This window comes from Columba livia, chromosome 1 (genome assembly GCF_036013475.1).
Source record: "Columba livia isolate bColLiv1 breed racing homer chromosome 1, bColLiv1.pat.W.v2, whole genome shotgun sequence".
NCBI lineage: Eukaryota > Metazoa > Chordata > Aves > Columbiformes > Columbidae > Columba > Columba livia.
In genome coordinates, this window is record NC_088602.1 from 100,246,255 (window position 1) to 100,269,364 (window position 23,110).

At 43.8% G+C, this 23,110-nt stretch overlaps 1 protein-coding gene and 1 long non-coding RNA gene across 2 annotated transcripts in view; one reads left to right on the forward strand and one right to left on the reverse strand.

The window, feature by feature from the left end:
* Window positions 1–19,271, reverse strand: part of TSPAN7 (tetraspanin 7) — a 106,065-nt gene extending 86,794 nt beyond the window's left edge. Inside the window, exon 1 of the mRNA XM_065070380.1 lies at window positions 19,055–19,271. Within this exon, the coding sequence (XP_064926452.1) occupies window positions 19,055–19,135 (81 nt within the window). The 5' untranslated portion in view covers window positions 19,136–19,271. The remainder of the gene's footprint in view (window positions 1–19,054) is intronic.
* LOC110358207 (uncharacterized) overlaps window positions 18,314–23,110 on the forward strand; it is a 34,441-nt gene continuing 29,644 nt past the window's right edge. The window contains exon 1 of the long non-coding RNA XR_002412383.2: window positions 18,314–18,526. This is a non-coding gene — a long non-coding RNA (uncharacterized LOC110358207). The remainder of the gene's footprint in view (window positions 18,527–23,110) is intronic.

Sequence of the window (23,110 nt, forward strand, 5' to 3'; positions counted from 1 at the left end):
CAAGCTTCACAGCAGCTGTCTGGGAAGGGACCACCCAATGGCATAGTGGGAACCTGCTTGGTGGCCAAGGAGAAGTATTAAGAACAGGATCAATGTTTTGCTGCTTTATTCTACCAAAACATAAGCTAGAGGCATTGGATGCAGAGTGAATTTTGAACTTCAAGACCACTTCCAGGACATTAAATATTATTGTTGTTGTTATTATTATTTAGGTAAGATATGCATAAGAATAACATTTTATCATGAGGTGTTTCAGGACAAACACCTCATCATTTGTCTTTTAATTCCTGAAACTGGCAGCCTCAAAGGTGCAACCCAAGTGTGCCACAGAAAGACTGGCAGGTATGTCAGGAATGGAGACATCTAAAACTTTGGTAGTATGATGTTTGTCAGTAACTATAGCACTTTGAAGAGACAAGAAGGAGTTTCAAAACAATGGTTTTTCAAAATTATGGTTTTTCCTTCATCTTTCATGTCATCAGAGATCAAGTTACCTAAATTCTTCCCATTTTTCTAGATGAATCATCTTTCACATATTGTTTGCTGGAATACAAAGCATAGTAAAATCTTGGGTCTTTACCAGCGTCCTCACTTCCTCTGCCCAAACTCAGGCCTAATTTGAAACAAGCATTAGTAATGTGAAAATCCACAATGTCTTCCTACAACAGGAACCATGTGCAAATCTTTAAACTTTACAGTTATCTGTGGTTTTCTTGACAGTCTCACAGTCAGGTAAAAAGTCCGTGGTTCATTGTAACAGACTTCACCAGTGAGCTAGAGAAAAGGATAGCAAAGGATAGTGTTATGACACCAATATTCTCCTTCCTAAGCGGGTAATGAACTGTCTTTTCCTCTAACAGTGCTTGCTAAGCCCACACAAAAGGAACCTGCCGATTTCTATCTATCTGAAAAGCTGATATATGAGGTCAAAGTATTATTATTATAAAGAACATTTTCTCTGTCAACTTGTGATATACATAGAGATCTTTGAAAAGGAAAGAAAGATACTACACTTAAATTTTGATATGAGGTTCTGGGAGGAAGGTGGTGGTAAAATCAGGAATCTGCGTAATCTATACAGCCTTTACCATAATTTTTACGTAACTCCTCTTGTCCAACAAGAATATGTTTTATATATAGCAGCCAGCATATGAGCAGCAACCAAACCAGCATACAGCACAACAGGGAAGCATATTCCTCACCATCCAGGTTCTGGTCTTCTCGCCGGAACAAGGAGAGAAAGAGCAGATTCCTGAGTGCTATGAGGAAACCAGACCTGGACCGAATTCATTTGTTATTGGCCTTTTGCCCCTTCCTTCCTTACCAGGGCACTGAGAAATTAATGAGCTGTTTCTCAAGAGCAGAGCTTAAGGAAGGAAGTGCAAGGGAGAGTTAGCATTAAATACTTTGATCCCTTCAGCAGCTTAGGTACAAAAGCAGGTGCTCATTTCTTTGCTGTTCTCCGGAAGGTTTGCCACAGCACTCCATCACAGAGCTAACAGAGAATAGGAGAGCCAGAAAAATCTCAGCAGTCACCTCCACCAAGGGTAAGTGCATGTGACTATTTTGCACAGTCATGTATTCTGTGGATTGTAGAGCAAATGAGGTTAAACTCACCTTTTCTTCCCCTGAAAGACCAACAATGTAATTCTAGTCCCACCTCCACAAAGGAGACCATCAATGAAAAAGCAGGGCACAGGACTGGGGCAGGCATTTACGTCCACTGTTCTGAAAATATCCTCTGGCAGTCCTAGTTCTCACACGAGAGACAAACTCATCTGAGTTCTTAACCTTTGATATAACTCACATTATAGCAAAGAAAGGCTTTTAGCCCACCATGAGCAGAGCCTCTCTGACTTTGTACTGCCAAACATGTGGGAAAGTCTTGCTAGTATAAGCAGGCAGCTTTAGGAAGAAAGCTGACAGTACAAGGAATCTCTCTGGTGGAATCTTGTAACTACCTGGAAGATAAATTTTTGAGGTATCTCAGCTGTTCCTTGAAAAATCGGCAGAAAGCAATATGGTCACTAGTGTCTTGAAAGCTATTCACTTCTAGAAGTTGAAGCAACTGCCTCAAGTAAAATGACCTTTTGTGGAAGAAAAAGAGTTCACAAACACAGCACAAAGAAGGCTTTAATTGCCTTTGAGATAACTTTAATATAAAATGAAGCAAAAGATGCTTTAAATGGAAGGAAGGTCGTTTCCAAAATAAGAAGTCTTGTATTAATTTGGGAAGAGGCTCCATATGTACCAGTTTTATCTCTGTATTTCTTGAATGACCAGGAAAGCGTCTCTGGGAGGCCACACAGAATTTGGCTTTACTCCAGACTCAAGCGTGTGTATGTGGGGCTGGGGGAGAGGAGAAGTTTTCACTGCCTCACCTGGTCTTCTCTCCCAGGGCAATTCAGAGACAGTCCTCATGGGTCTTTTCATAACACAGCACCAGCCTTTTCTGCTTATGCTCAGAAAGCAGATGTCAAGGCAGCAAAAAATGTTGCCATTCCAGTGATGTAGCTGTATGAAAGCACAACTTTCATAAATCAAGTTGTGAGACAGAAATGCTTCCAGGCCAGGTTGAGGCGAACTGTCTTCCTCTTGCTCAGCTGCCCACGGATAAGGTCGCAGCCTGACAGGATCGCCTTAGGTCATCTTCAGCATCATTCTCTGGGCACTTCTAATGTGTTTTATCTAGTACAGGTTATCATCCTACTATAGAGAAAAGAAGTCAGAATGTTACATCATTCCACAGTTGACATAAGCTCTAGTTACCTTACATGAAGCAAAGACTGCTTAGCCTTTGTCCATCCAGGGGGAAGGAAAAGGATTTAAGTTCAGAACTGTGGCAGGGGGACAACTGAATGGAATGTTATCGTCTAAATTGGATTTGCATGGGAAACTCCCAGGAAAACAACAACATTAATATTATCCCCAGTCTGACAGGGAATTTTTCAGTAAGATGTTCCTGTGTTTTTTTTTCATGTGAAAAAGCTCAGTTTCCTGCCTCCCAGACACATAGTGTTAAGAGGAGAAAAATACTAATATATACTGTAAGAGCTCTCCAAAAGGCCCAATCTAGCAAATTATAATCACACAGACATGTCTAGGATCTCTTGGCCTTTGCCTGCTAGCGCCATGGAAAACATTCAGCACAATACAGTACACAAAGCAGGCTGTGATTTCAGTGGTTGTGGCTAAGCCTTAGCCACCTTAGCAGAATCAAAGATTTACCTCAACACACTGTGTTTACAATCACAGCTTTCTTCATCCACACAGTTTTCCCCTGCCACCTTAGAGATGTGCCCACTGCTACAGATGAAAACCAAGCTGGGGCATGGAGGATGCTGTCAGCCCAGCATTAAGAAGAGAGGACCCCAAAACAGGAGATCTGCAAGGAAGCCACTTTCTGACACATCCCCCTCTCCTCTCTGGCCTTTTGCCCATCCTGGGACTGAGGCATTTTAGTGCAGGAACAAGGATAGCAGGGGAAAAACTGGTCTAAAATGTCTATGAGTAATTCTGTTTTCTCCTCCTTCAGTTTTGCACTACTTACTACATATTAAGGCCACCCTGTAGCACAGCGTACATGAAAGCAGATTACATAACAGAACTGGCTGGTCTCTTCTGTATACTTCTTCACATAGTACTTGTAATTACAGGATAAGCCAAAAAAAGCGGAAAAATAGCAAGCGCAGCGATTTTATCCAAGAAGGGGTATAATTTCAATATTATTGATATAGCCCAAGATGAAGCACATACATTCATTTTCAAGTATGCCAAGACTTGGAATAAAGAATACCAAAAATCTGATTTCCACCATTCCAGTGCCAGCTGTGCTCCCTCCTGGGAAACGTTCATGTTGATATCCAAAACACATATGAAGATAACACTGGCTCCTACCCCCATGATCCTTCCTGTCCCAGCTAGCACAGGCCATCTGTTCCTGCTTAGCAGGCAGCCCCACTAGATACTAGACTGGTACTGCTTACACGAAAAGGATAAAACAAACTGCCAGCAAAAACAGCATTAAAAAGTCTTTCCTAAGCAACTTGTAATTTACCTTTGGAAAAGTGCAATTTAAACTGCGCCAAATCAGGTGATAGAAGATACCAAAGAATGAGCTAAGCCACTTGTCAGTCTTTGTCTCCATATGATACCACTTACAGAGGAGAAGTGGGAAACAGAAATCAAGCTGTAGCTTACCTGAAAATTCTCTTTTTTAGGTAGCAAGGTCCAGGAATGCCAGAGAAATTGCTGATCTTCTGCTGAGTCCCTGCTGAACCCTTGCCCCTCTTGTTCACCAGATTGTACGGAGGATCAGAACAAAACAGTAACTGCTCTAAACTATTCTGCTGTGCTCTCAGCCTGACCAGTGGAGCAATAGTCATTACAAGAGATGGTAGGGTAAAACTGCACAAGGACCATCAGAATAAAACCAGCCTGCCATTCACCCAAAAGCACTCAACTTCAAGATGCATAACGGGATGAGTGGTCACATCTTTCCATGAGTTGTTGCCATCTACACTCACCTAACAACAAAATACACCTTAATCTTCGGCTAGTGAAAAACCTTAATTTATCTCTGAGACAAAATCAAGGGCAGAGAGCATTAACTATTTCCAGAAGGGCCTCACTGGGATGTGGGAGAACGTGCAGACGTACAGTATGGGGTACAGATCAGGGTGTCAGCATGAGCAAACTCCCTTCTTCTGGAAGAAATCCCCAAACTAAAAACTCTCTCTAAGCAATAAGTTGCCCCAAACTCTTATCCTCACAACCTCTTCTAGCCTTAAACGGCAGCTTGGGAATCCCACTCTGACCTTCTCAGCACAACGTGGCCTCAGCACCAGCAAGTGCCAGGGCACTTTTCCTGCACTAACGCAGACTCCCGAGATCTGCCATCCCCACACAGACTGTTCTTTTCAGCGGCCCAAATAAAATTTAGCAAAGAAAAAGGCTAATAAGTCTTCACAGCTGTCATTGCATCCACTGCATGAGCAAACTAGAAAGAAATCCTTCTTTAGCTAAGAAGTCAGTCCAATTTCCAGAACCCTTTGACAATCTCCATCAGAAAATCTGGCAGAATCCACAAATTACAAAATTCTGCATACTGGTCTTTAACCAGAGCTCCATGTTAGCAAAATCCTTCTCCACATCTCCATGTCCACAGCATGGTAAAAGTAAGCAAAATAGCTTGTTCTGGAGGTCACCATTTAAACTTGATCCTGCTGGCCACTCTTGGTACATACCATGGAGACAACAGATCATTGACATTGAGCATGAAGAGGATGAGGACATTCTTCAGGCAGGCACACTGAGTTTCCTTCCTTTGGGGAAAGCATGTCAACATACTTGCTCCCCAGCCAAATGCTCCTTCAAGATGGAAGTGAATATCCATCTACAGAAATGTGTGGTTATTTCCTTAAAGTAAAACTATCCCCTCGATGCCCAACATGAGGAGAAATTATTACCTTTTTTATTTTTTCCCCCACAGGAGGGTTTGTCTGATTTATGAAACCAGGAAAAGTTGCCTGGACCATTCCCAACTGTGGAAGCCCACTCACCTGCTGTCACGCTCCAGCAGCTCTGCTCCATCTCCCAAGATACTGGGCAACCTCGAATGGTTTTTCCAGTGCATTGTGTATGCAACTTCAGAATAAAAAAAATCACAGTCTACCAATTTCATAGTTCAGATGCAGCTAGCTGCTCCATCCAATAATCCCGTTCCACAAGCAGTATTCATTAGACTTCTCAGAAATATTCCCATACTCTACAAACTACCTTAACAGCAGGTAAAACGTAATTTTTATTTCAGTTTGCTATTCGAGGAATTGAAATAAGATGTCAAAGTGGGTGCTACAATGTAATAATTATTACAGTCAGTGACTTAAAATAAGTGAGTCACAGCTGCGCCAAATTTGACCAGACTGTTCCTTAGACATATTGCTTGACTTGCATCAGGGTCTCCACCCAGAAAAAGGACATGCCAACTATTATTTTTTAAGGACTACCACTGGTAAATAAATCCAAAGAGTTCGTTTTCCCATAAGTAGTTACACAATGCTTCTGAAGAACAACAGTAGAACAGAGAAAACATAGTACACAAGTGTCAATGTTGGTTAAAAAAAACACCTTATCAATACACAAAGAGCAGCCAGGCTTCATTTTTTTCTGACTTTAATCCAAACAACATGCACTCTGCCATGCCCTCTGATGCCGGCCATAAAACTCAGCATTTATTCACCCGCCAGCTGACTCACGTGTGTTCTTGCAGTACACTATCTCATCAACACATCTACAGCTCGAGTCTTTTGCTCTTGTGATCTCTGGTTTAGGATTTGCTTTTACAGAAGCTGCAAAACTTAAACACAACCCTACCTCTTTTGGCGTCCATCTGAGTTTCAGTGGAACCACCACACTGGAGGAGTGCACATTTCTTGTGAAATGACATCATGCTGCAAAATTGAAGGGCAACCAAAGCAAGTGTAGAGACAGGAGGCAGAAATTAGTAAGTCCCCTGTCTTGACAGAGGAAGGGAAAAAAAGGTTTATCCTGCTGAGATATCCAGCACAAGAATGAGTGATAAACCCTCCCAATTCCAACTTTATGGGAATTCTATGGAATCCCAGCCAGAATAACTTTCTGTTTCACCAAACACAAATATTAAGCACAAGTGAGTTTCAAAAACATTCAGCTGACTGCATAAGACAGTCTGGTCATATATAGTTCCTCCTGGTTTTAAGCAGAGCAAGCTGACTTTGCAAGATATTTTATACATTTCCTATGGAAAAAACTCAGGTTACCCACACGTACTCATCAATCTCAGCTGATTTAATTCTTCTTAAAATGTCTTTTTAAATCATATCATTTTGCTTACCAGTATTGCACGAACGTGATATAGGTCAAATATGCTTTTAGGAGGCAAATGTTACTGCCACACAGACTTGGGTGCACAACTGTTCAGCTGATGAATGGTACTAGAAGAAAAATGGGTTAACTCTCACTGAGGAGGTGGCTTTTTTTTGTATCATTAATAGCTTGATTGATTGCCTAAGACCAAAGAGTTAGCATGAAATTCTTCTTGACATCCTTCAGATTTAGAGGTCTTCCATCTTATATATTTTACATATTCAATGGTGCTGGAAAAAACAGGAAGTCATTTTGGCCTAACACCTGGCATGAAACTGCAAAGCCAAGCACTTGATGGAATTAAAAGAATAAATCAACTAAGTGGTTGTGGCTCAGTTATGTTCTTGATCATTTGGGGATTGCACTGCTCTAGGAAACAGCCCAGCTCCTTGCTTTAATACTAGATATTCTTCAGGGTACAGGGATTAATCCTGTCTGGTCCCCTGGCACTCTCAGGTCACGGAGTGAGGGGGAAGGGAACACTTTAAATCTGATACGTCTGTTAAAAAATAGCTATGGTGCAGCATGCTCAGGTTTCTGCATGACCGGGACCAAGTTAGTTTTGTGTTAAAGAGTACACATTTCTCTACTTTAGTATTAAATGTATTTCACACCAGCTCACAGAAACTGAGGCAACTTCTCCCTACCATTTTGAACAGTTTCACTAGCTGAAAATTCTCTCTCCCACAGATGTACCTATTTTAAGTACGACCATCTTTCACGTCAGAAAGCAACTAGCCATTGCTTACAAAACTCCTGGAAGTGGGAGGTTTTGCCTTTGTTTTTGTTGCTGGTTTCAGTCGAAAATAACACAATTGCTGGATCAGATACTCAGTTTATTACCACACGGGTTGGTCCAAGCACGACTCCTACAGCTTGCAATTTCACAGGCCAGCGAGCACAGCGGGACAGCCCACCCCACACCTGCCCAACCCAGGGCAGACCCTGGCAGTGTTCTCACTCTGGCTGGGCGGCTGCTGGCGGACCCCCAGTTGTGGCAGGGACCACCTGGGATGGGGGAAGGAGTAATGGTTCTGCCATGCATGCCTCTCCGGTGAGCGTGCTGGCCAAGGGTGGGTGAGCTCAGCACCATGCAGGGGGATGGAGGGCACAGAGCTGCCCTTTCAGTGCTGGAAGGATGCTCAGAGAAAGCAGCACTTCAAAGGATGGACACCAAAGAGGAAAGATTTAAAAAGGAGTATTTTTCCACAGGAAAGTATTTTCCTACAAGGCCATGGGCAAAGCCAACAGTTGCCCCATCCTGCCAACAAGAGTTTTGTACAAGTACTCTGAAAACTGCATAAAGATTCTGCACATACTCAGTAGAGAGAGCAAGGCCTCATCACCTCCTGGAAAGACTGTATGTGTCCCAATTCTTACCTGCCATGACAAAAATAAACTTGTAATGCCATCCCCAAAAACTGTATTTTTTTTCTTTTTGAAAGGTGTGACCTTCTGTTTGTAAATCACCAAGATGATGAGAGGGCTGGTACAGCTCTGCTGTGAGGACAGGGTGAGAGAGTTGGGGTTGTTCAGCCTGGAGAACAGAAGGGTTCAGGGAGACCTTATTGTGGCTTTTCAGTACTTAAAAGGAGCATGTAAGAAAGATGGGGACAGACTTTTTAGAAAGGTGTGTTACAACAGGAGAAGGGACAATGGTTTTAAACTAAAAATGGGGAGATTTGGACCAGACATGAAGAAGAAATTTTTTACAATGAGGGTGGTGAAACACTGGCACAGGTTGCCCAGAGAGGTGGTAGATGACCCATCCCTGGAGACATTCCAGGCCAGGCTGGACAGGGCTCTGAGCAACCTGATCTAGTTGAAGATGTCCCTGCTCATGGCAGGGGCGGTGGACTGGATGAGCTTTGAAGGTCCCTTCCAACCCAAACGATTCTATGATTCTATAAATCCTGATCAAATCCCCTTGCATCAGCCCCCATCTTACGAGAAAAGGCAGCAAGGAATACACTTGGGCTTGGTTTGTATGTCCCAGGAAATAATACTGAAACACTCTTGACAGCCAGCTCCCTGACATCTTGAGGTCCTGGCCCTTTCGTCAGAAATTTTTAAACTGCACTCACCTGTGAAAAAACCCTCAAGTCTCAGGTGATGCATAGATGGTCTGTAAGTTGTTCTGGGACAAGAGAGATCAATTTAAGCCTCCAAGTCATTTGACCTGCATAATTCAACTCAGCAGTTTTTCCTGAAGCACACTGGAAAAAGAAACTCGGTACCAGATAAACCAAGAGGAAGTTAAAAAAACATCTTTAAACATGGAATAATATCAGCTGCTTGTTTCCTATAATACATTATTTTACAGGTAAATTGAATCATGCTCTGTCTGCAATTAGTGCATGCCACAGAGCAGTAAGTCCTAAATGCAGCACAGGGCTGCTGCATCAGTAAAAACTATCCCAGCAATGAGATGCAGCCATCAGGGAGAGCATCCACGTACTGTGGGTAACCTATCTGTATTTCTGTTTCCTTTTTTCAAAGGGAAACAGAAGTGGGATGCACTTAATTATGTTATCATTCCAAGCCTAATTAGAGCCAGTTAGATGTTAAGTGCTATTGAAGCAAACTGCATACAGGAGGATTGAATTTCCATCTCCTCTTCTGTTAATACATACCTGGAAAATGTCCTCTGTCTTATCTGAACCTATTCTTGCAAGAATAAAAGCCACAACTTTCCTGACAGATTTCTGCTGTTTTCACTGTCTTTTGATGTAGTAGTGGCAACCGCAAGTCATAATGACAATGTTTGGGTCAGGAGACTGTTAGAGAACGCAACAGAAATCATGGGATCTTCCTCTCTCCCCTTTACCATAGGAAATTTGCAGCAATCCTCCATCTCATATAGCTTTTGGAATTGATATGCGTGTGTTTCCATAAACTGTATACAATGTCCTTCACATTTTCTTTGATGAGATCAGAGCAGAGCCTTTGGACAGCCCCAGGCAAGCTATACGCTGTCATGCACCTTTGTGTTATCTTCTAACATGGTCAAAATTCCCAGTCCAGGTGTACATCCTTGCAGACTGCGTGGGCCTCCAGACCACAGGTTCCCCATTTCAGCTACAAACTTTCAACTCTGGTTGGGCCCTGAGCCCCAGATATGACTTTGAAGCCCACGCACTTTACAGATCTTCGGCAGGGCAAGCCTTGGTTTTGCCTAGCTGAACGGATTCAATGCATGCCATGCCACAGTGCACGATGCCATAAACTGGCCTAAGTTTCAAGTACAGCTACAAAATAAACGTTGACATCACCTGGTATATTCAGAAAATTCTTATTTCTTTGGAAACTTCCTTTTTTCAGGATTTCCCAATTCACCATTTGGCAATTTTCATCCTAAGAGGACTAACTCCATCAAAAATTTCAGGTTTTGATACAGCTCATGTGTATTTTTAGAAACATATTAAATGAGCACTTTTTCATATTCTGTTGCCAAAAATGCTGAAAGGAGTTTTCTAAACACTTCAAAGTCATTGCCAGATGGAGGCCAACCCATAGGAAACTCCATCCAAACAATAAATGTTTCTAAAACTTAGCAAAGGATTGAACCAGCACAGTCTAGCTGAAACTTCAGTTGCAAGGAATGTATTTAGGTCCGTGCAATAAGAAGAATTTCTCCTGTGCTAGGGGTGAGTTGTAAAAATACTTCAGTGGTGGCATTCAGAACTCGTTAGCTTCACTGGTAATTTCAGTCCTATGGCACCAGCAGGTCTGAGTTGCTCATTTCTGTTCAAAGGCACTGAGTGGTAATAAGGGTCATATAGCAGGGCCTTCTTTCACCTCCCAGTTTTAGGGAGATGTAAGTGCTCCTCTTCCTATGATGTTTACAGGGTTTCACTCTCTCCTTCTCCTTTTTCTCCTCCTCCTTCTCCTTCCCCTCCTTCTCCTTTCCACCTTCTCTGCTGCACCATATCAGCACGCCAGTCCAAAGACTTCCGCAGATTAAGTCCATCACCTCATTATTCACACCACCACATTCCCCTAGCAAACAAACTGTTCAAAAAGCCTGCTTGAATATATTTTTTTAAAAAAAAAACATTTCAACCCGATCCATCCAAATCCACATGCAGCCCAAACCAAACCCAACCTTTTCTCAAAGCTCATAGCAAATAACTCCCAGAAAGAAACGATGGCAAGACACAGTTTCAGCCCTCTGCCCAGCCTGGGCTGCTCTGCAGAGTCCTCCTGTTTTATGGTGCATCCAGCCTGCGTCCAGGAGGGGGTCACTATGGGCACTGCACAGTGACCAGCCAACACCTGAGCTCAGCATGGCAATTCAGAGAGATGGGGAAAGCAAGAAACCGAGAGAGAAAGGGGGCTGCTTGCTCCTTTTAAGGATTTTAGCACTGTCCTCAGAACCATATAGATGAAAAAAGAAGTAAAAATCTGGAAAACATCTTGCAAAGCACTACATGGAAATTACAGCAAAATTAATATTAACAGCATCATTTCTACTCTTTTATTACAGCTCCTAAAAATCCTGTAGCCTACTCCCAGAGCTCAAAGAACCAGCTCAGCTATGAAATAACGATAATCCAGTAAGACACAAGTGTGCCGTGCTTCAGAGTCCCTTTAGCACAAGAAAAATTTAAATGCTTCCCTATCATAACCCAGAACTGTTATAAAGACAGAACATATAAACCATCTGCCCACCACAGTGAAACAAATGGAAATGGAAAGAGGCCTGCTCTTCTCATGTGAAGGATCTATTCTCTGAGAGATGATTAAATGCTAATTAATAGTGATGAGCCTAAAGAAATAACATTATGCAAATAAAAATGGCCTTACACTAACCGTCATCTGCTCCTTATAGTCCCCTCTGGAGTCTTGTGTTTTATTCTAAAGTTTCAGTCACCTACGTTGCAAGACACTGAGGTCAACACAATTTTCACCCGCAAATTTGGTGTATGCAGAACAGATTCCATACTACAGTAAAGCTAACATCCCTGTAACAAGTATCATTGTGCTTGAAAAGCATGTGAAAGACTGAAGGTGTTTCTGCAAGCTCACATACATAAAGAGTCCTTCTAGATATTAATCTATTAGCTCCTCAGCACATAAATTTGTAGGACAGTTGCAACAACTGAAGAAACAGTAATAACAATCCAGAGATGCAGACAACTAACAGTACCAGGTAACCTAATTTAATGCCCTGACAGCACAGGGAATGGATAAATAGTCACATAACCAGAGATAAAATCAGATTCTTGGACCCATATTAAATTCCCTTGGTTTACCGACAACAACTGCCTCCGTTTCCTTGACGAGCAAGGCTGGTATGAACCAGCATCTAAGGAAAAGGACTCCGCTGCCTTCTCGACAGAGAAGTGCTAAGGAGACCCCCTCCAGCACCCTTCTCTAGAATTTGTATTTACACTGTTTATGCCAGACAACAGGTTGCTTAGAGCAGGAGTGAACTCTAAACAGTCTTAGTGTTTACTACACAGGCAGCAGTACCTCACCAGGCCCCTCTCCCATCACCTGGGAAAGAGCAAGAACTTCTGCCACCGCTTGTTTATTAATGCATTCTATGTCTTCCCAAATATAACTGAAACACTTCAAGTCACCCACTGTCCCGCTTCACCAGCCCAAACTGACCTGTTAATGTGAAAAAGTTACCATCCCCGAACTAGAGAACTGTCCAGATACAAACTCAAAAGTCAAGATGTAGCAGGTACCTCATCAAGACACAAGCATTGTTACACAAATAGCAAGGAAAAAAAGAGCATTTAAGCAACAGCAAAATCAATTACTCCCTTATATGAGATGTACAATGCTAATTTGTACCATACACACATAATTTTCAGAGCATGAATGGGTATCAGCAATGCAAAAGCTATCCCAACCTGCCAAATCCTGTGCTGCAAAATACATAAGCTGACCACACTGGTAAACCCAGCTCCCTGTCAAGGAGGAGAACAGCGTGAGATCCTTGTGACGTCTGCAAGCACAACCAGCACCACACGGCAGCTTCCCCCTCCCCGTGCTGTCTCACCCACGGGTGGCCCCAGGGGACAGTAGGGGACTGTTCTTGCACCTCCTCCCAGCACACCTGTGAGAACAAGTGGAAGTCACAGCTTTATCTCTGCTTACTCGCACTTACCAGAGCTGTCATGCTGGCACGGCTCTCCTCCATTAGGACTGTCATAGAATCATGTAATCATAAAATAGTTTGGATTGGAAGAGACTTTCAAAGCTCATCTAGTCCAACCCACTGCCATGAGCAAGGACATCTTCAACTAGATCAGGTTGCTCAGAGCCCCATCCAGCCTGGCCTGAATGTCTCCAGGGATGGGGCATCTACCACCTCTCTGGACAACCTGGGCCAGTGTTTCACCACCGTCAGTATAAAAAATTTCTTCCTCATGTCTAGCTTGTGATAAAAACAAAAAAAAAAACACCAAAAACACCTGCAAAACTAAGCCAAGTTGGGTAAATACCCCAACAGGAAACTTAGAAAGCTGACTCTGGAGTTACGTTTTTAAATACCATCTAGTTTTTTTTTAATCCTGGCCAGTAGAATTCATCTTAGGCTACACTCACAAGAAAACACCATTATCTTTAATCTTTCATGTATGTCATTATGAGAACAGAACAGGAAACAACTGACTTAAGGAGGCAATGGCATGAGGCTTATGCCTAAACAATGGAGCACTTCATATCCATCAGGACAGGAATATTGTGCATTTTTGAGAGTGTGATTTTTCTGGATTTCAGGTAACTGCATACAAATAATAAAATTTATTTCTAAAGTATAATGATGACTTTGCAGTCAATGGAACCACGAGAAGATTGAGCAATCTAAGCCATATGGGAAAGCTAAAACATTTCCCAAAATATTTCCTTTAAAACTGTCTGCTAACAGATATTTAAAAAAAAAAAATAGACAAAACATAAGCATGGTAAGAGGTATTAAAAAGACCAGACACATGCAGAAACCAACGAAGAAGCACTGGAAAGTACTTCTGGAGAGAAAAGCAGTGATTTCAGTAACCCAGCTGGAAACTCATAGTGAAGATGACTAATGCCACTAGTAACTCCAAGGGACATGCAAATTTAGTCCCACATTATAATGCGTGGCTCAAATGGCTGCATTTAAGATGGGTCAGCAGTTCAGCCATAAATCTGTGTTATGGAGCAGGCCATCGTGCTCGCCCTTTGTCTCAGGCATTTCCCAGAAAACAGCTTTGTGAGCTCCCGAAATGGTGAGCGAATGCCACCTCTGCCATACCCCTGCAGTGTGAGGACCAGGAGCTGCCCACCCCGACACCACAGCCGCTCCCAGCTCTCTGCCAGCCACCTCCTTTTCGGGGAAGCCTGAGAGAAGAGGCAGATGTGGGGGCTGATCCTCCGAAGCAGACATTGGGTCTCCCCACACCCCCCATGCCAGAGGGGTCCTGAGCCCCTCACTCTCCACGGTGCCATCTTCTGAACACCTGACCCCTCCATGCTGGTGATGCCACATTCCCGCAGCTACCAGAGGAACTGGCTAGAAGAAGACTAAAGATATGGAAATGTGCAGTTTCCAGCTGTTTTAAAATCGCAAAGCTGGCTATGGCCTCGCAGCCAAGCAACACTTACCTGTCCTGCCACACTCAGGTCCACAGCTCTCCTGCCACCTGCTAACCTCCAAGGTGTTGTACCAGGATGCACAGATCCATTTTCCGAGTGACAGAAACTTGGAAAATTAAACCACTATTATTGCAAATAAGTATCTCAATTATGATTTTATCACACAGCAAAAGACAAGCAAAGTTCTAAGGACCTAATTTGGTATCCAAAACATCAGTCTTGGTCAGAGGATGCTCTTCAGATCAGTGACACACCTTGGAAAAATATCTGAATGGAAACTCTTCTTATATGATTTTATTGCATTAATTAATAGCAAGAAATTCCCATACCAGCAGGACAGCACACAAAAAGCATTCATTTGAATGCCAACTGTCTCACAGGGCAGAAAATCAGAAGCCAATCACTTTGCTATGGTGCCTGTATTGGACAACAAGATTTGCATGGAAGATGAAAGCCAGTTTCTGCAGCCTTTTAAGGAACAGTGCACACACCCTTAAAGCTCCCTCCCAGAACACAGGCTGTTAATTTGATAACAAAATATATTTCAAAGCCTACAATGAAACATTACATATACACACATTTTAAGACATAAGATCACTTAAGAACTAGAAAAATACAAGGTACTGAAGGGTGCTTAAAGGTTTCACTCCCGTATAAAAAATTCACTTTGAATTCTAATCCAAAATTCATCCTCCCTTAAAAACAAGACAGGTTATATCTCAGATTTCTATGCAAGCAATTTATGATACCCAAAAGGAAAAAAATAAAAATAGCTAACAGCCAAGCAGTGCTTTTATTGCCTTTTTTAATCTACTAGTTCCAAACCAGATGCATTCAGTACAGAATTCTGATTAGGAAAAAAACGGCTGTTGAATTTTTATTACTATGTCCCTTAAGGACCAAAAGCGGTAACCTTAGGCATTTAATGTGTACTATGAATAACAATACATATGAGCACATAAAAAGCTTGTTATCTCTGTTTATGGAATTTTTTTACCATGTCGATACATTTACAGAAAGAAGTTGGGAGTACGGTGAGGGGGAGGAGACAAAGCTATAAAAATAACAAATACCATTAAATAAAACCTATTTGGAAAGGAACACGCTACGCAGTATGAAATTTGAATGAACCATGTCTCTTCATTAACGCCCTGCAGCTCCCATATAGTCAGTGGAGCCTCATTTAATGCTTACACTAAAAGCCTTCATCTGCTTACATCTCACTCACTGATACAAATGCAATTCATATTTAACACTGACAAATAATCACTCATGATAGGAATGTACTGCAAACATAGATTTTCTTCTTTTATAAATAATGTAAATACAGAGAAGTCCTTCTGGATATTTCAAAACAGCTCACTGGATTCAAAGAAGCATCTTCTCTCCCTGTCCCCTCACATCACAATCCATAACCACCTGGTCAGATATCTGAAGGGTTTCCATCACATACTTCCCTGCCACAGGACCACTTTCCTCCATGTGTTATACTGCAACTCCATCCTCACAGCTAGAAAAAGAAACCTGTACAAACTGCAGCTAAGCAACGCAAGGCTTTCTTCTTCAGAAATTAGCTTACAACCTCTCAAAAAAAAGTGAGTAAGCCGTCAGAATAAAATTCTACAAACCAGCCATTTCAGCCATTTGTGGCACTGGTTTGTTTTCCTTCTGGTATTTAGAGAAGAAATATTTTTTTTTTAAATAGTTTCTCCTGTTGAGTCCTTCCCATATTTTCAGCTCTAAGAACTCACAGGGACCAAATTTGAGCTATGCTGAGTCTAGATCCAGCAGCTTTTGAGAGCACAAAGAGCACCCCAGAAAATAATGGAGGGGGCTGAGACAACTCCATGCATCTCTCAGCTCTCAAACTTGCCTGTAAAAAGAAAATGAGGATACCGCCAGAGCATACCATGTTTCTGCTCTACGCATGTCAATACGTGCAGCCTTGCTCCAATTATTACTAAATAGGTTGATTCAAAGGCCAGAAAGGGGCCAAAAATGTGAATTAACCTTCATTCTTCTGTGCTAAAAGGAAGAACAACTAACAAAGACTTAGGGCCTCCTGACAACTATTCTGAACCTTTACCATGCCCTTTGTTATCTCCTCCTGTTGAGATCTGCCTAGGTTTCCCTAGGCAAGCACCTTGAGAAACCACATCCAACAGCAAGCATGGTGGAAAAGAAATTTGTTCTCATATCCTTTATGAGGAACGGCTGAGGGCGCTGGGTCACTTTAGCTTGGAGGAGACTGAGGGGTGACCACATTAATGTTTATCAATATGTAAAGGGTGAGTGTCACGAGGATGGAACCAGGCTCTTCTCAGTGACAACCAATGCTAGGACAAGGGGCAATGGGTGCAAACTGGAGCACAGGAGGTTCCACTTAAATTTGAGAAGAAACTTCTTCTCAGTGAGGGTGCCAGAGCACTGGAACAGGCTGCCCAGGGAGGTTGTGGAGTCTCCTTCTCTGGAGACATTCAAAACCCACCTGGACACATTCCTGTGTAACCTCATCTAGGTGTTCCTGCTCTGGCAGGGGGATTGGAGTAGCTGATCTTTTGAGGTCCCTTTCAATCCCTAACATTCTGTGATTCTGTGATTTTGCCAATGGTTGCAGGATTCTGACTCCAACTGTTTATTTTCTTCCTCCTTTTCCAGGCTCAAGGAAGAGCACAAACAGACAAACACGCTGATGGCTGTTGGGTGTCAAGTAACTGGAAGAGCCATGTTAGTGGGCCGTGCCCTTGGAGAAGACTGGGACACATGGGAGCCTGACAGAAAGATCAGAAGAAAAGAATTTGCACTAGCGCATCCCATCAGCACAGACACATTGCTATGGCCCAAACCAGAGCTCAGCTGTGTTATTTACCGTACGAGGTCCCAGCTGTCAACCTGGCCTGGCATCACAGCAGCCTACAGCACAAATGCCCTGAGCCAGCTGCTTGGCTTAATGTACAATTCTCTCTTTTTTAATGAGATTAGTGTTCATGAAACGTGCTAGCTCAACGGGCATGCTGATTTAAGTCCTCTGTTTATTCAGGCTACAGCAGATACAACGGTCACTTTTAAAAAAGACGTCATTTGAAAAGATACCATGAATTCATCCATGCTCCTGCAGCTGCTCATTAATCGCAGGAAGAAGAGGGATTTCTTGTAGATCCATTGAGAAAACTGGAAAGGCTGAATCTTGAAACTGTGGTAAGTGTTCAAACTTAGCAACTTACCTCCTTCAGACTAGCATGAAGGATCTACTGGCCAGCAAAAAAACAACAGATGATTCCAGCTTCCTATCCATTTCAGTCACCAGACCCATCTGCTGCGGTTACCACCAAAATTGTTAAAAAACAAGGGGGGGTATGTTAAATGTGGGGGGGAAGGAAGGGTCAATAACGCAGAGGTACTGCCATAAATATGGATTAGGAAAATGACTTATGACTTTCTATTATGCCTTTAAAAAAAAAAAAAAGCCAATGAAGTAAAAGTTGAAACAGGAAAAGTTGTATGTTCACTATAAAGATGTAAAACGTTACTTCCATGAATAAGCAATTCTTTGTTTAGAATGCATTTTTAAACAGAATGACGAAAATCTGAATTACTCCATTTCAAAGACACTTTTCACAGCATAAAGCTATTAAAATGATAATACACAATCAGCTTTTCTTGCTAGGAAGTGACAAATTCGCTTCTGTGTACTGTATCAATGATGTGCAGATTACCATCTCTTAACAGTACACAGTGGGGCCATTATCATATGTTGTCACCGTGTACCATTAAAAGGTCTTTAATCAGGAGATTGCCTCCACAATACACTGCTCATGCCAGGGATCTGCTGAGTAACAGGCCAGGACGCTGCGAAAACCTCCAGCCTTTGGGGTCGCCTGAAAAACCCGGCTCCCCGTCAGTCAATCACTGCAACTCAATTAATGTATCTGGGTCATAAAAATGGTTTACGGGAGCCAGAGCCGGGTTACGAAACGCAGCGCGGCGGATCTACCGGGCGGCGGTGGAGGTCAGCACCCGGTGCGCACAGGTAAGAGCCGGGCCGACCACCGCAGAGGGGCTGTCGGGGAGGGGGCACGGAGGCAGCATCCCGCCGGGCCCCGTGGCGGGACGGGGATGCGGCAGGCAGCGGGGAGACGGGCGGAGGAGCCGCTCCGCGCCCCCCACCCCGGTCCAGCCGGCCAGGGAGGCGGTAGAGGGGGGGGGGGGCAGCTATCGCGCAGCCGGGGAAACCCCTGCAACTTTCCCCCCCCGCGGGGGTATTTGTTCATCGCAAGAAGAGGAAAAAAAATATATATATATATATATTCATAAAAATATAAATGTGTGTGTATATATGTGTGCATATACATATATGTATGCACACATATATTCCGGCATCAAAAGAGCTACGTCCCCGCACGGCACACCGCTGACATCCCGGCGGAGCCGCGCTGCGGAGCCCCCGCAGGCGCCCGTCACCGGCCCCTCCGCCCGCCCCGGGCAGGTGGGGGCTGCGGCCGCCGCGGGGGTGTCCGGGCCCTGCCCGGCGGTCCGTGGGTGTCCGCGCTGCACTCACCCAGAAGACGAAGGAGTAGATGATGAGGAGGGTTTTCAGACACGTTATCACGGGTTTGGTCTCCATTCTCCTCGATGCCATAATACTGAGATCCCGGCTGCAGGCTGGGCGCGGGAGGAGGAGGAGGAGGAGGGAGGGGAGGGGAAAGGGAGGCGGGCGGGGGGAGGGGGGGCGGAGGGAGGTGAGCTCAGCGCTGGGCTCGCCCCGCCGCGCCGCCCGCCCCGGCCCGGCTCACCGCGCCGCCTGCCGCCGCCCGCAGCTCCCCGCCGCCAGGGGGCGCTGCCCGCGGGGCGCCGCCGAGGGGAGCGGGAGCTGCGGGGTGCGGGAGCTGCGGGGGGTGCGACCCGCAGGCGGGATCTGTTCTCGCTGAAATTTCACCTGCAGGGGGGTGACCGCAGGGCACCGGGGGCTGCCCCCTAGGGTGAAATTGGCTAGAATAAGCATCTCGGGGTTGGGAGGGAACAACCTGGTTTTGAAATACGAAGATCCACCCACCCTGGCAGCCCCCTTTCCTTGTGGAGATGCTCACAGCTTTTTCTTGGCCCGCACAGGGGATGGGGGAGGTCGGTTGGAAAAGTCGGAGCTGGGCAGGGAATTGCCCATATGGGAGAAAATAAATTTCAATGTTATGATGAAAATTTATGTTCATATTCAAGCTGCAAGGATCCGGAGATCATAGTAAGTGCAAGTACCGCAGGTTTAACAGTGCTTTGCTTATGGCCATATCATATGGGTGAACCAGGCTGTACTTAAGAGCTTGCAGCAGATCTGTTTGACGGGCCAGGGCTCCTCCAGCTCTGCCTCGCTGGCATACCTCTCTGGCAGCTCCAGTGCAAGCGGTGGGGTTGAAACACGAGGATTTATGTATGTTACCTTACAAGAGCAGGTCGTGAAGCTGGGATGCAGCTGGGGCCAGATCCCTAACTTTGGCTTCACCTCAGCCTTGAATTTGAACATTGAACCTTAGCCTAAACTGATCAGAACCCTTGTACTTTTGTATGTCTTTGAGACCCTGCGCTTCAGCCGGAACAGGCCTGCCTCGTCACTGCTGAGCCAGGGTGGGCCTCCAGTGGAACGGAGTCCCAGAGAGAGCCTGCTTCTCGTCATTGTCACTGCAGCTACCAGCCCACCGCGAAATCCAGCGTGGGATAGACAGCGGAGAAATAACAATATTAGTGTAGGAACGGAAAGGAAGCTGATCCTGCAGTGCCATGGCAGCAGAGCAATGGTGTGGGTCTTGCCAGCCTCCCCTGGGTGAGGATAAAAGAGGCTCGTGGTGCGTTCAAGAAAAGCACAGCCAGGACGAGCTTGCACATGTGCCTTGATAGCCTGAACTGCTGCACGAAGCCCCTGGGCAGGTGCGGAAGGATGCTTTCAGGTTTTCCTTTCTGTTGCTCATGTTTTGGAGGAAGGTACGCACAGCAGGAATTAGTACCACACCTCCTAAATGGTGTGCTTGCACACCCCCCAAAGCAGTCCTCCAAACTACATCTTTTACTGCATTAAAATCAAAACAAAGTCAATGCTAAGCAGCATATCTCCTCAAGCCGCAAAAACAATGTAGTTTGTGCAGCTGAGACATATCAAAGTGATAAACCAGACTTTGCCATTCAAGGGACAGTGTTTAAAAACAGAGAGAGAGAAAAAAATGGTTCCTGAGCAAGGGCTTTTGTATTATACAGAATTTTTACCACAAAGACTGCCTCAACATTTTGCTGGGTTTGACTTATGACTTTAAGAGTTGATTATTCGAATGGGTAGCCTACTGTTTCCTGAAACAATGAAGGCATTTAAAGGATGCTTGGAGGGGGAGTATTCTGTAGGAGATACTGTTTTTTGAAGCAATCACCACTTTTGTGGAAAATTCAGATGACAGGTGTATAAATCTTTATTGACTTGGCCATTAAAATGTAAATAAGTGCAGTAACTGCAAAAAAATTATATTGACACTAAAAACAGTTATAAATATTCACTGTAGAAAAATTATGGTAAGATTTTTGACAGAAAATAGCTAAGCAAAAGAAACTTATCTTCCTGCCCCTCACACATGGACTGTGGAGAAGATAAATACTGCTGTCACAGGCCAGGGGACAGTAATCATTTATTTCAGTAGCTATGGTTGTACCTCCCTTCCTCTTAGGGTGTTTTTAAGAAAGTGTGAAACAAAATATAATATCAACCAGAATGTAAGTATCCAGACAACTGAAAGCACGTATGGCTATTTGGGTAAGCGCTGATTTTGACAGAGACTCACATTTTTTTGCCAATAGTACATGATTTTATGTCCTTCCACCTTGTAGTGCCTAATTTGAGATACAGACCCTAAGTCTCCTCACAATGATATGTTGAGGATTGAAACTCTATAAATGCCTACAGATCTTCCCTTTACAATGTTGTTGAAACTCTGAGAGTTTTGCACCAGGGAACAAGAGGGAAAACTGAGGTGCAAGAAAAGAAGTCCACATCAGGAAATAATGGTTCCTTCCTCCACAAATGTCAGTCCCTGGAGGGGATGATGTCCTGAGAGCTGAGAAACAGAGAATCCATCTTATCTCCACCCAAACCTACAGCCTCCTGCCAAGACTGTATTTGGAAGAACACTGAGTTGCTTTTTGACATACAGTCAAGAAGCATATACTTTATTTGATGTAGATGCAAATTTTGGATTAAAAATGAGAATGTCTGAACAGAGCTGGACATTAATCTGCCTGGTTACAGCAAATACCATTAAAATATGACCAGAGCACCAAGCCATCAAACATTTTCGGCTTAAATGGAATTACCAAACAATTGCTATCCTTCATGTGTGCATTGGAAACAGGTTTACCTTTTAAAATTATTTTATCATACTTTTGCAGATTTAGGAGTGCAGATTTTCAGGAGTTTCTTGAACAAAATCAAAGCAAGTCTTTCTCAAGCAAAATACATTTTTAGTTCTTTAATTCATGTTTGCAAAGTTGGGAACATAATTGCTCTTCACATCTCCCCACAGAGAGAACATTCTTGTAGCTATTCAAAACAGGACATTTTTGCCTAGCTGTGTCATTTGAAAAATATTTCTTTAAAACACTAGCATTTTCTTCTGATAAGTGGTGCCCATGAGCTCCTTTTCTTCATAATGCATGGGGAATATTCTCTTTCTTAATAAATCTACCTACAGCACATCAATCTAGAAGGAGCTCCTACATCTTAAAACAGGAGAGCATCACATTGCAGAAAGTGAAAATGAGGACCTCCATCCTTACATGAAGCTGACATTGGTTATTTGGCGGCTAAGCAGAAGCTTTCTGGAGAAAATTATAGAAAGCTATAAACAGCCCTTGTATCAAGTGTGATAAGGCTTTGCACCCTTCTGTGATTATAGCAGGTGTAAGGAAATGTGGTGCTTTCTTCTCTTCATGCTCACTCCGGCCTTTCCCAGATTCCCTGGAGTGCTGTTGAAGGTAAAGACTGCAACCTCTGCTGTCCTTTACTGGGCATTTAGGCTTATAATCCACACTTGCTTCAGCCTCCCTGATGACCAGAGGTTTGAGTTTTCTTCTCTTGCTCTCATTCCTTCTCTCTCCACGTTGTGTGCCAGAGTCTGTCCTCAGCTGACTATACCTACAGCCCGGGTCAGTCCACTGCAGAGTGAAGACAACCTTTTTGGAGAAAGGTAGAAAGCAAAGGGAAAAATAAAAGTTTGATGATTTTGCTGGTCTCATGTGTCTCAGATGAGTTCACGTGGCTCCATTCAGGTCCCACCAGCACCTCGACATGGTGATTTGGCTGGAAGAAAGCAGAGCGCTTGCACGGCAGCCAATTCTTTGCATGGCTGGTAGCTGTGTGCTTTTGGCAGGTGTATCAATGGGACCAAGCTGTCAGACTCAAGCCCCAAAATGTGTTTTCTAAGGAATCTTCAGGCTTTATATGTCCTCAAGGAAGCTATGGCAGGAGGTACACAGCCAGTCTCAGGGAATTATTTGTCAGAAGGGGCCCTGTAAGGAGTCATATGTCATGTTGATGATGGCAACTAAGGTATGTCCATTTATAACAACTGATGAAGAAGATCCAGTC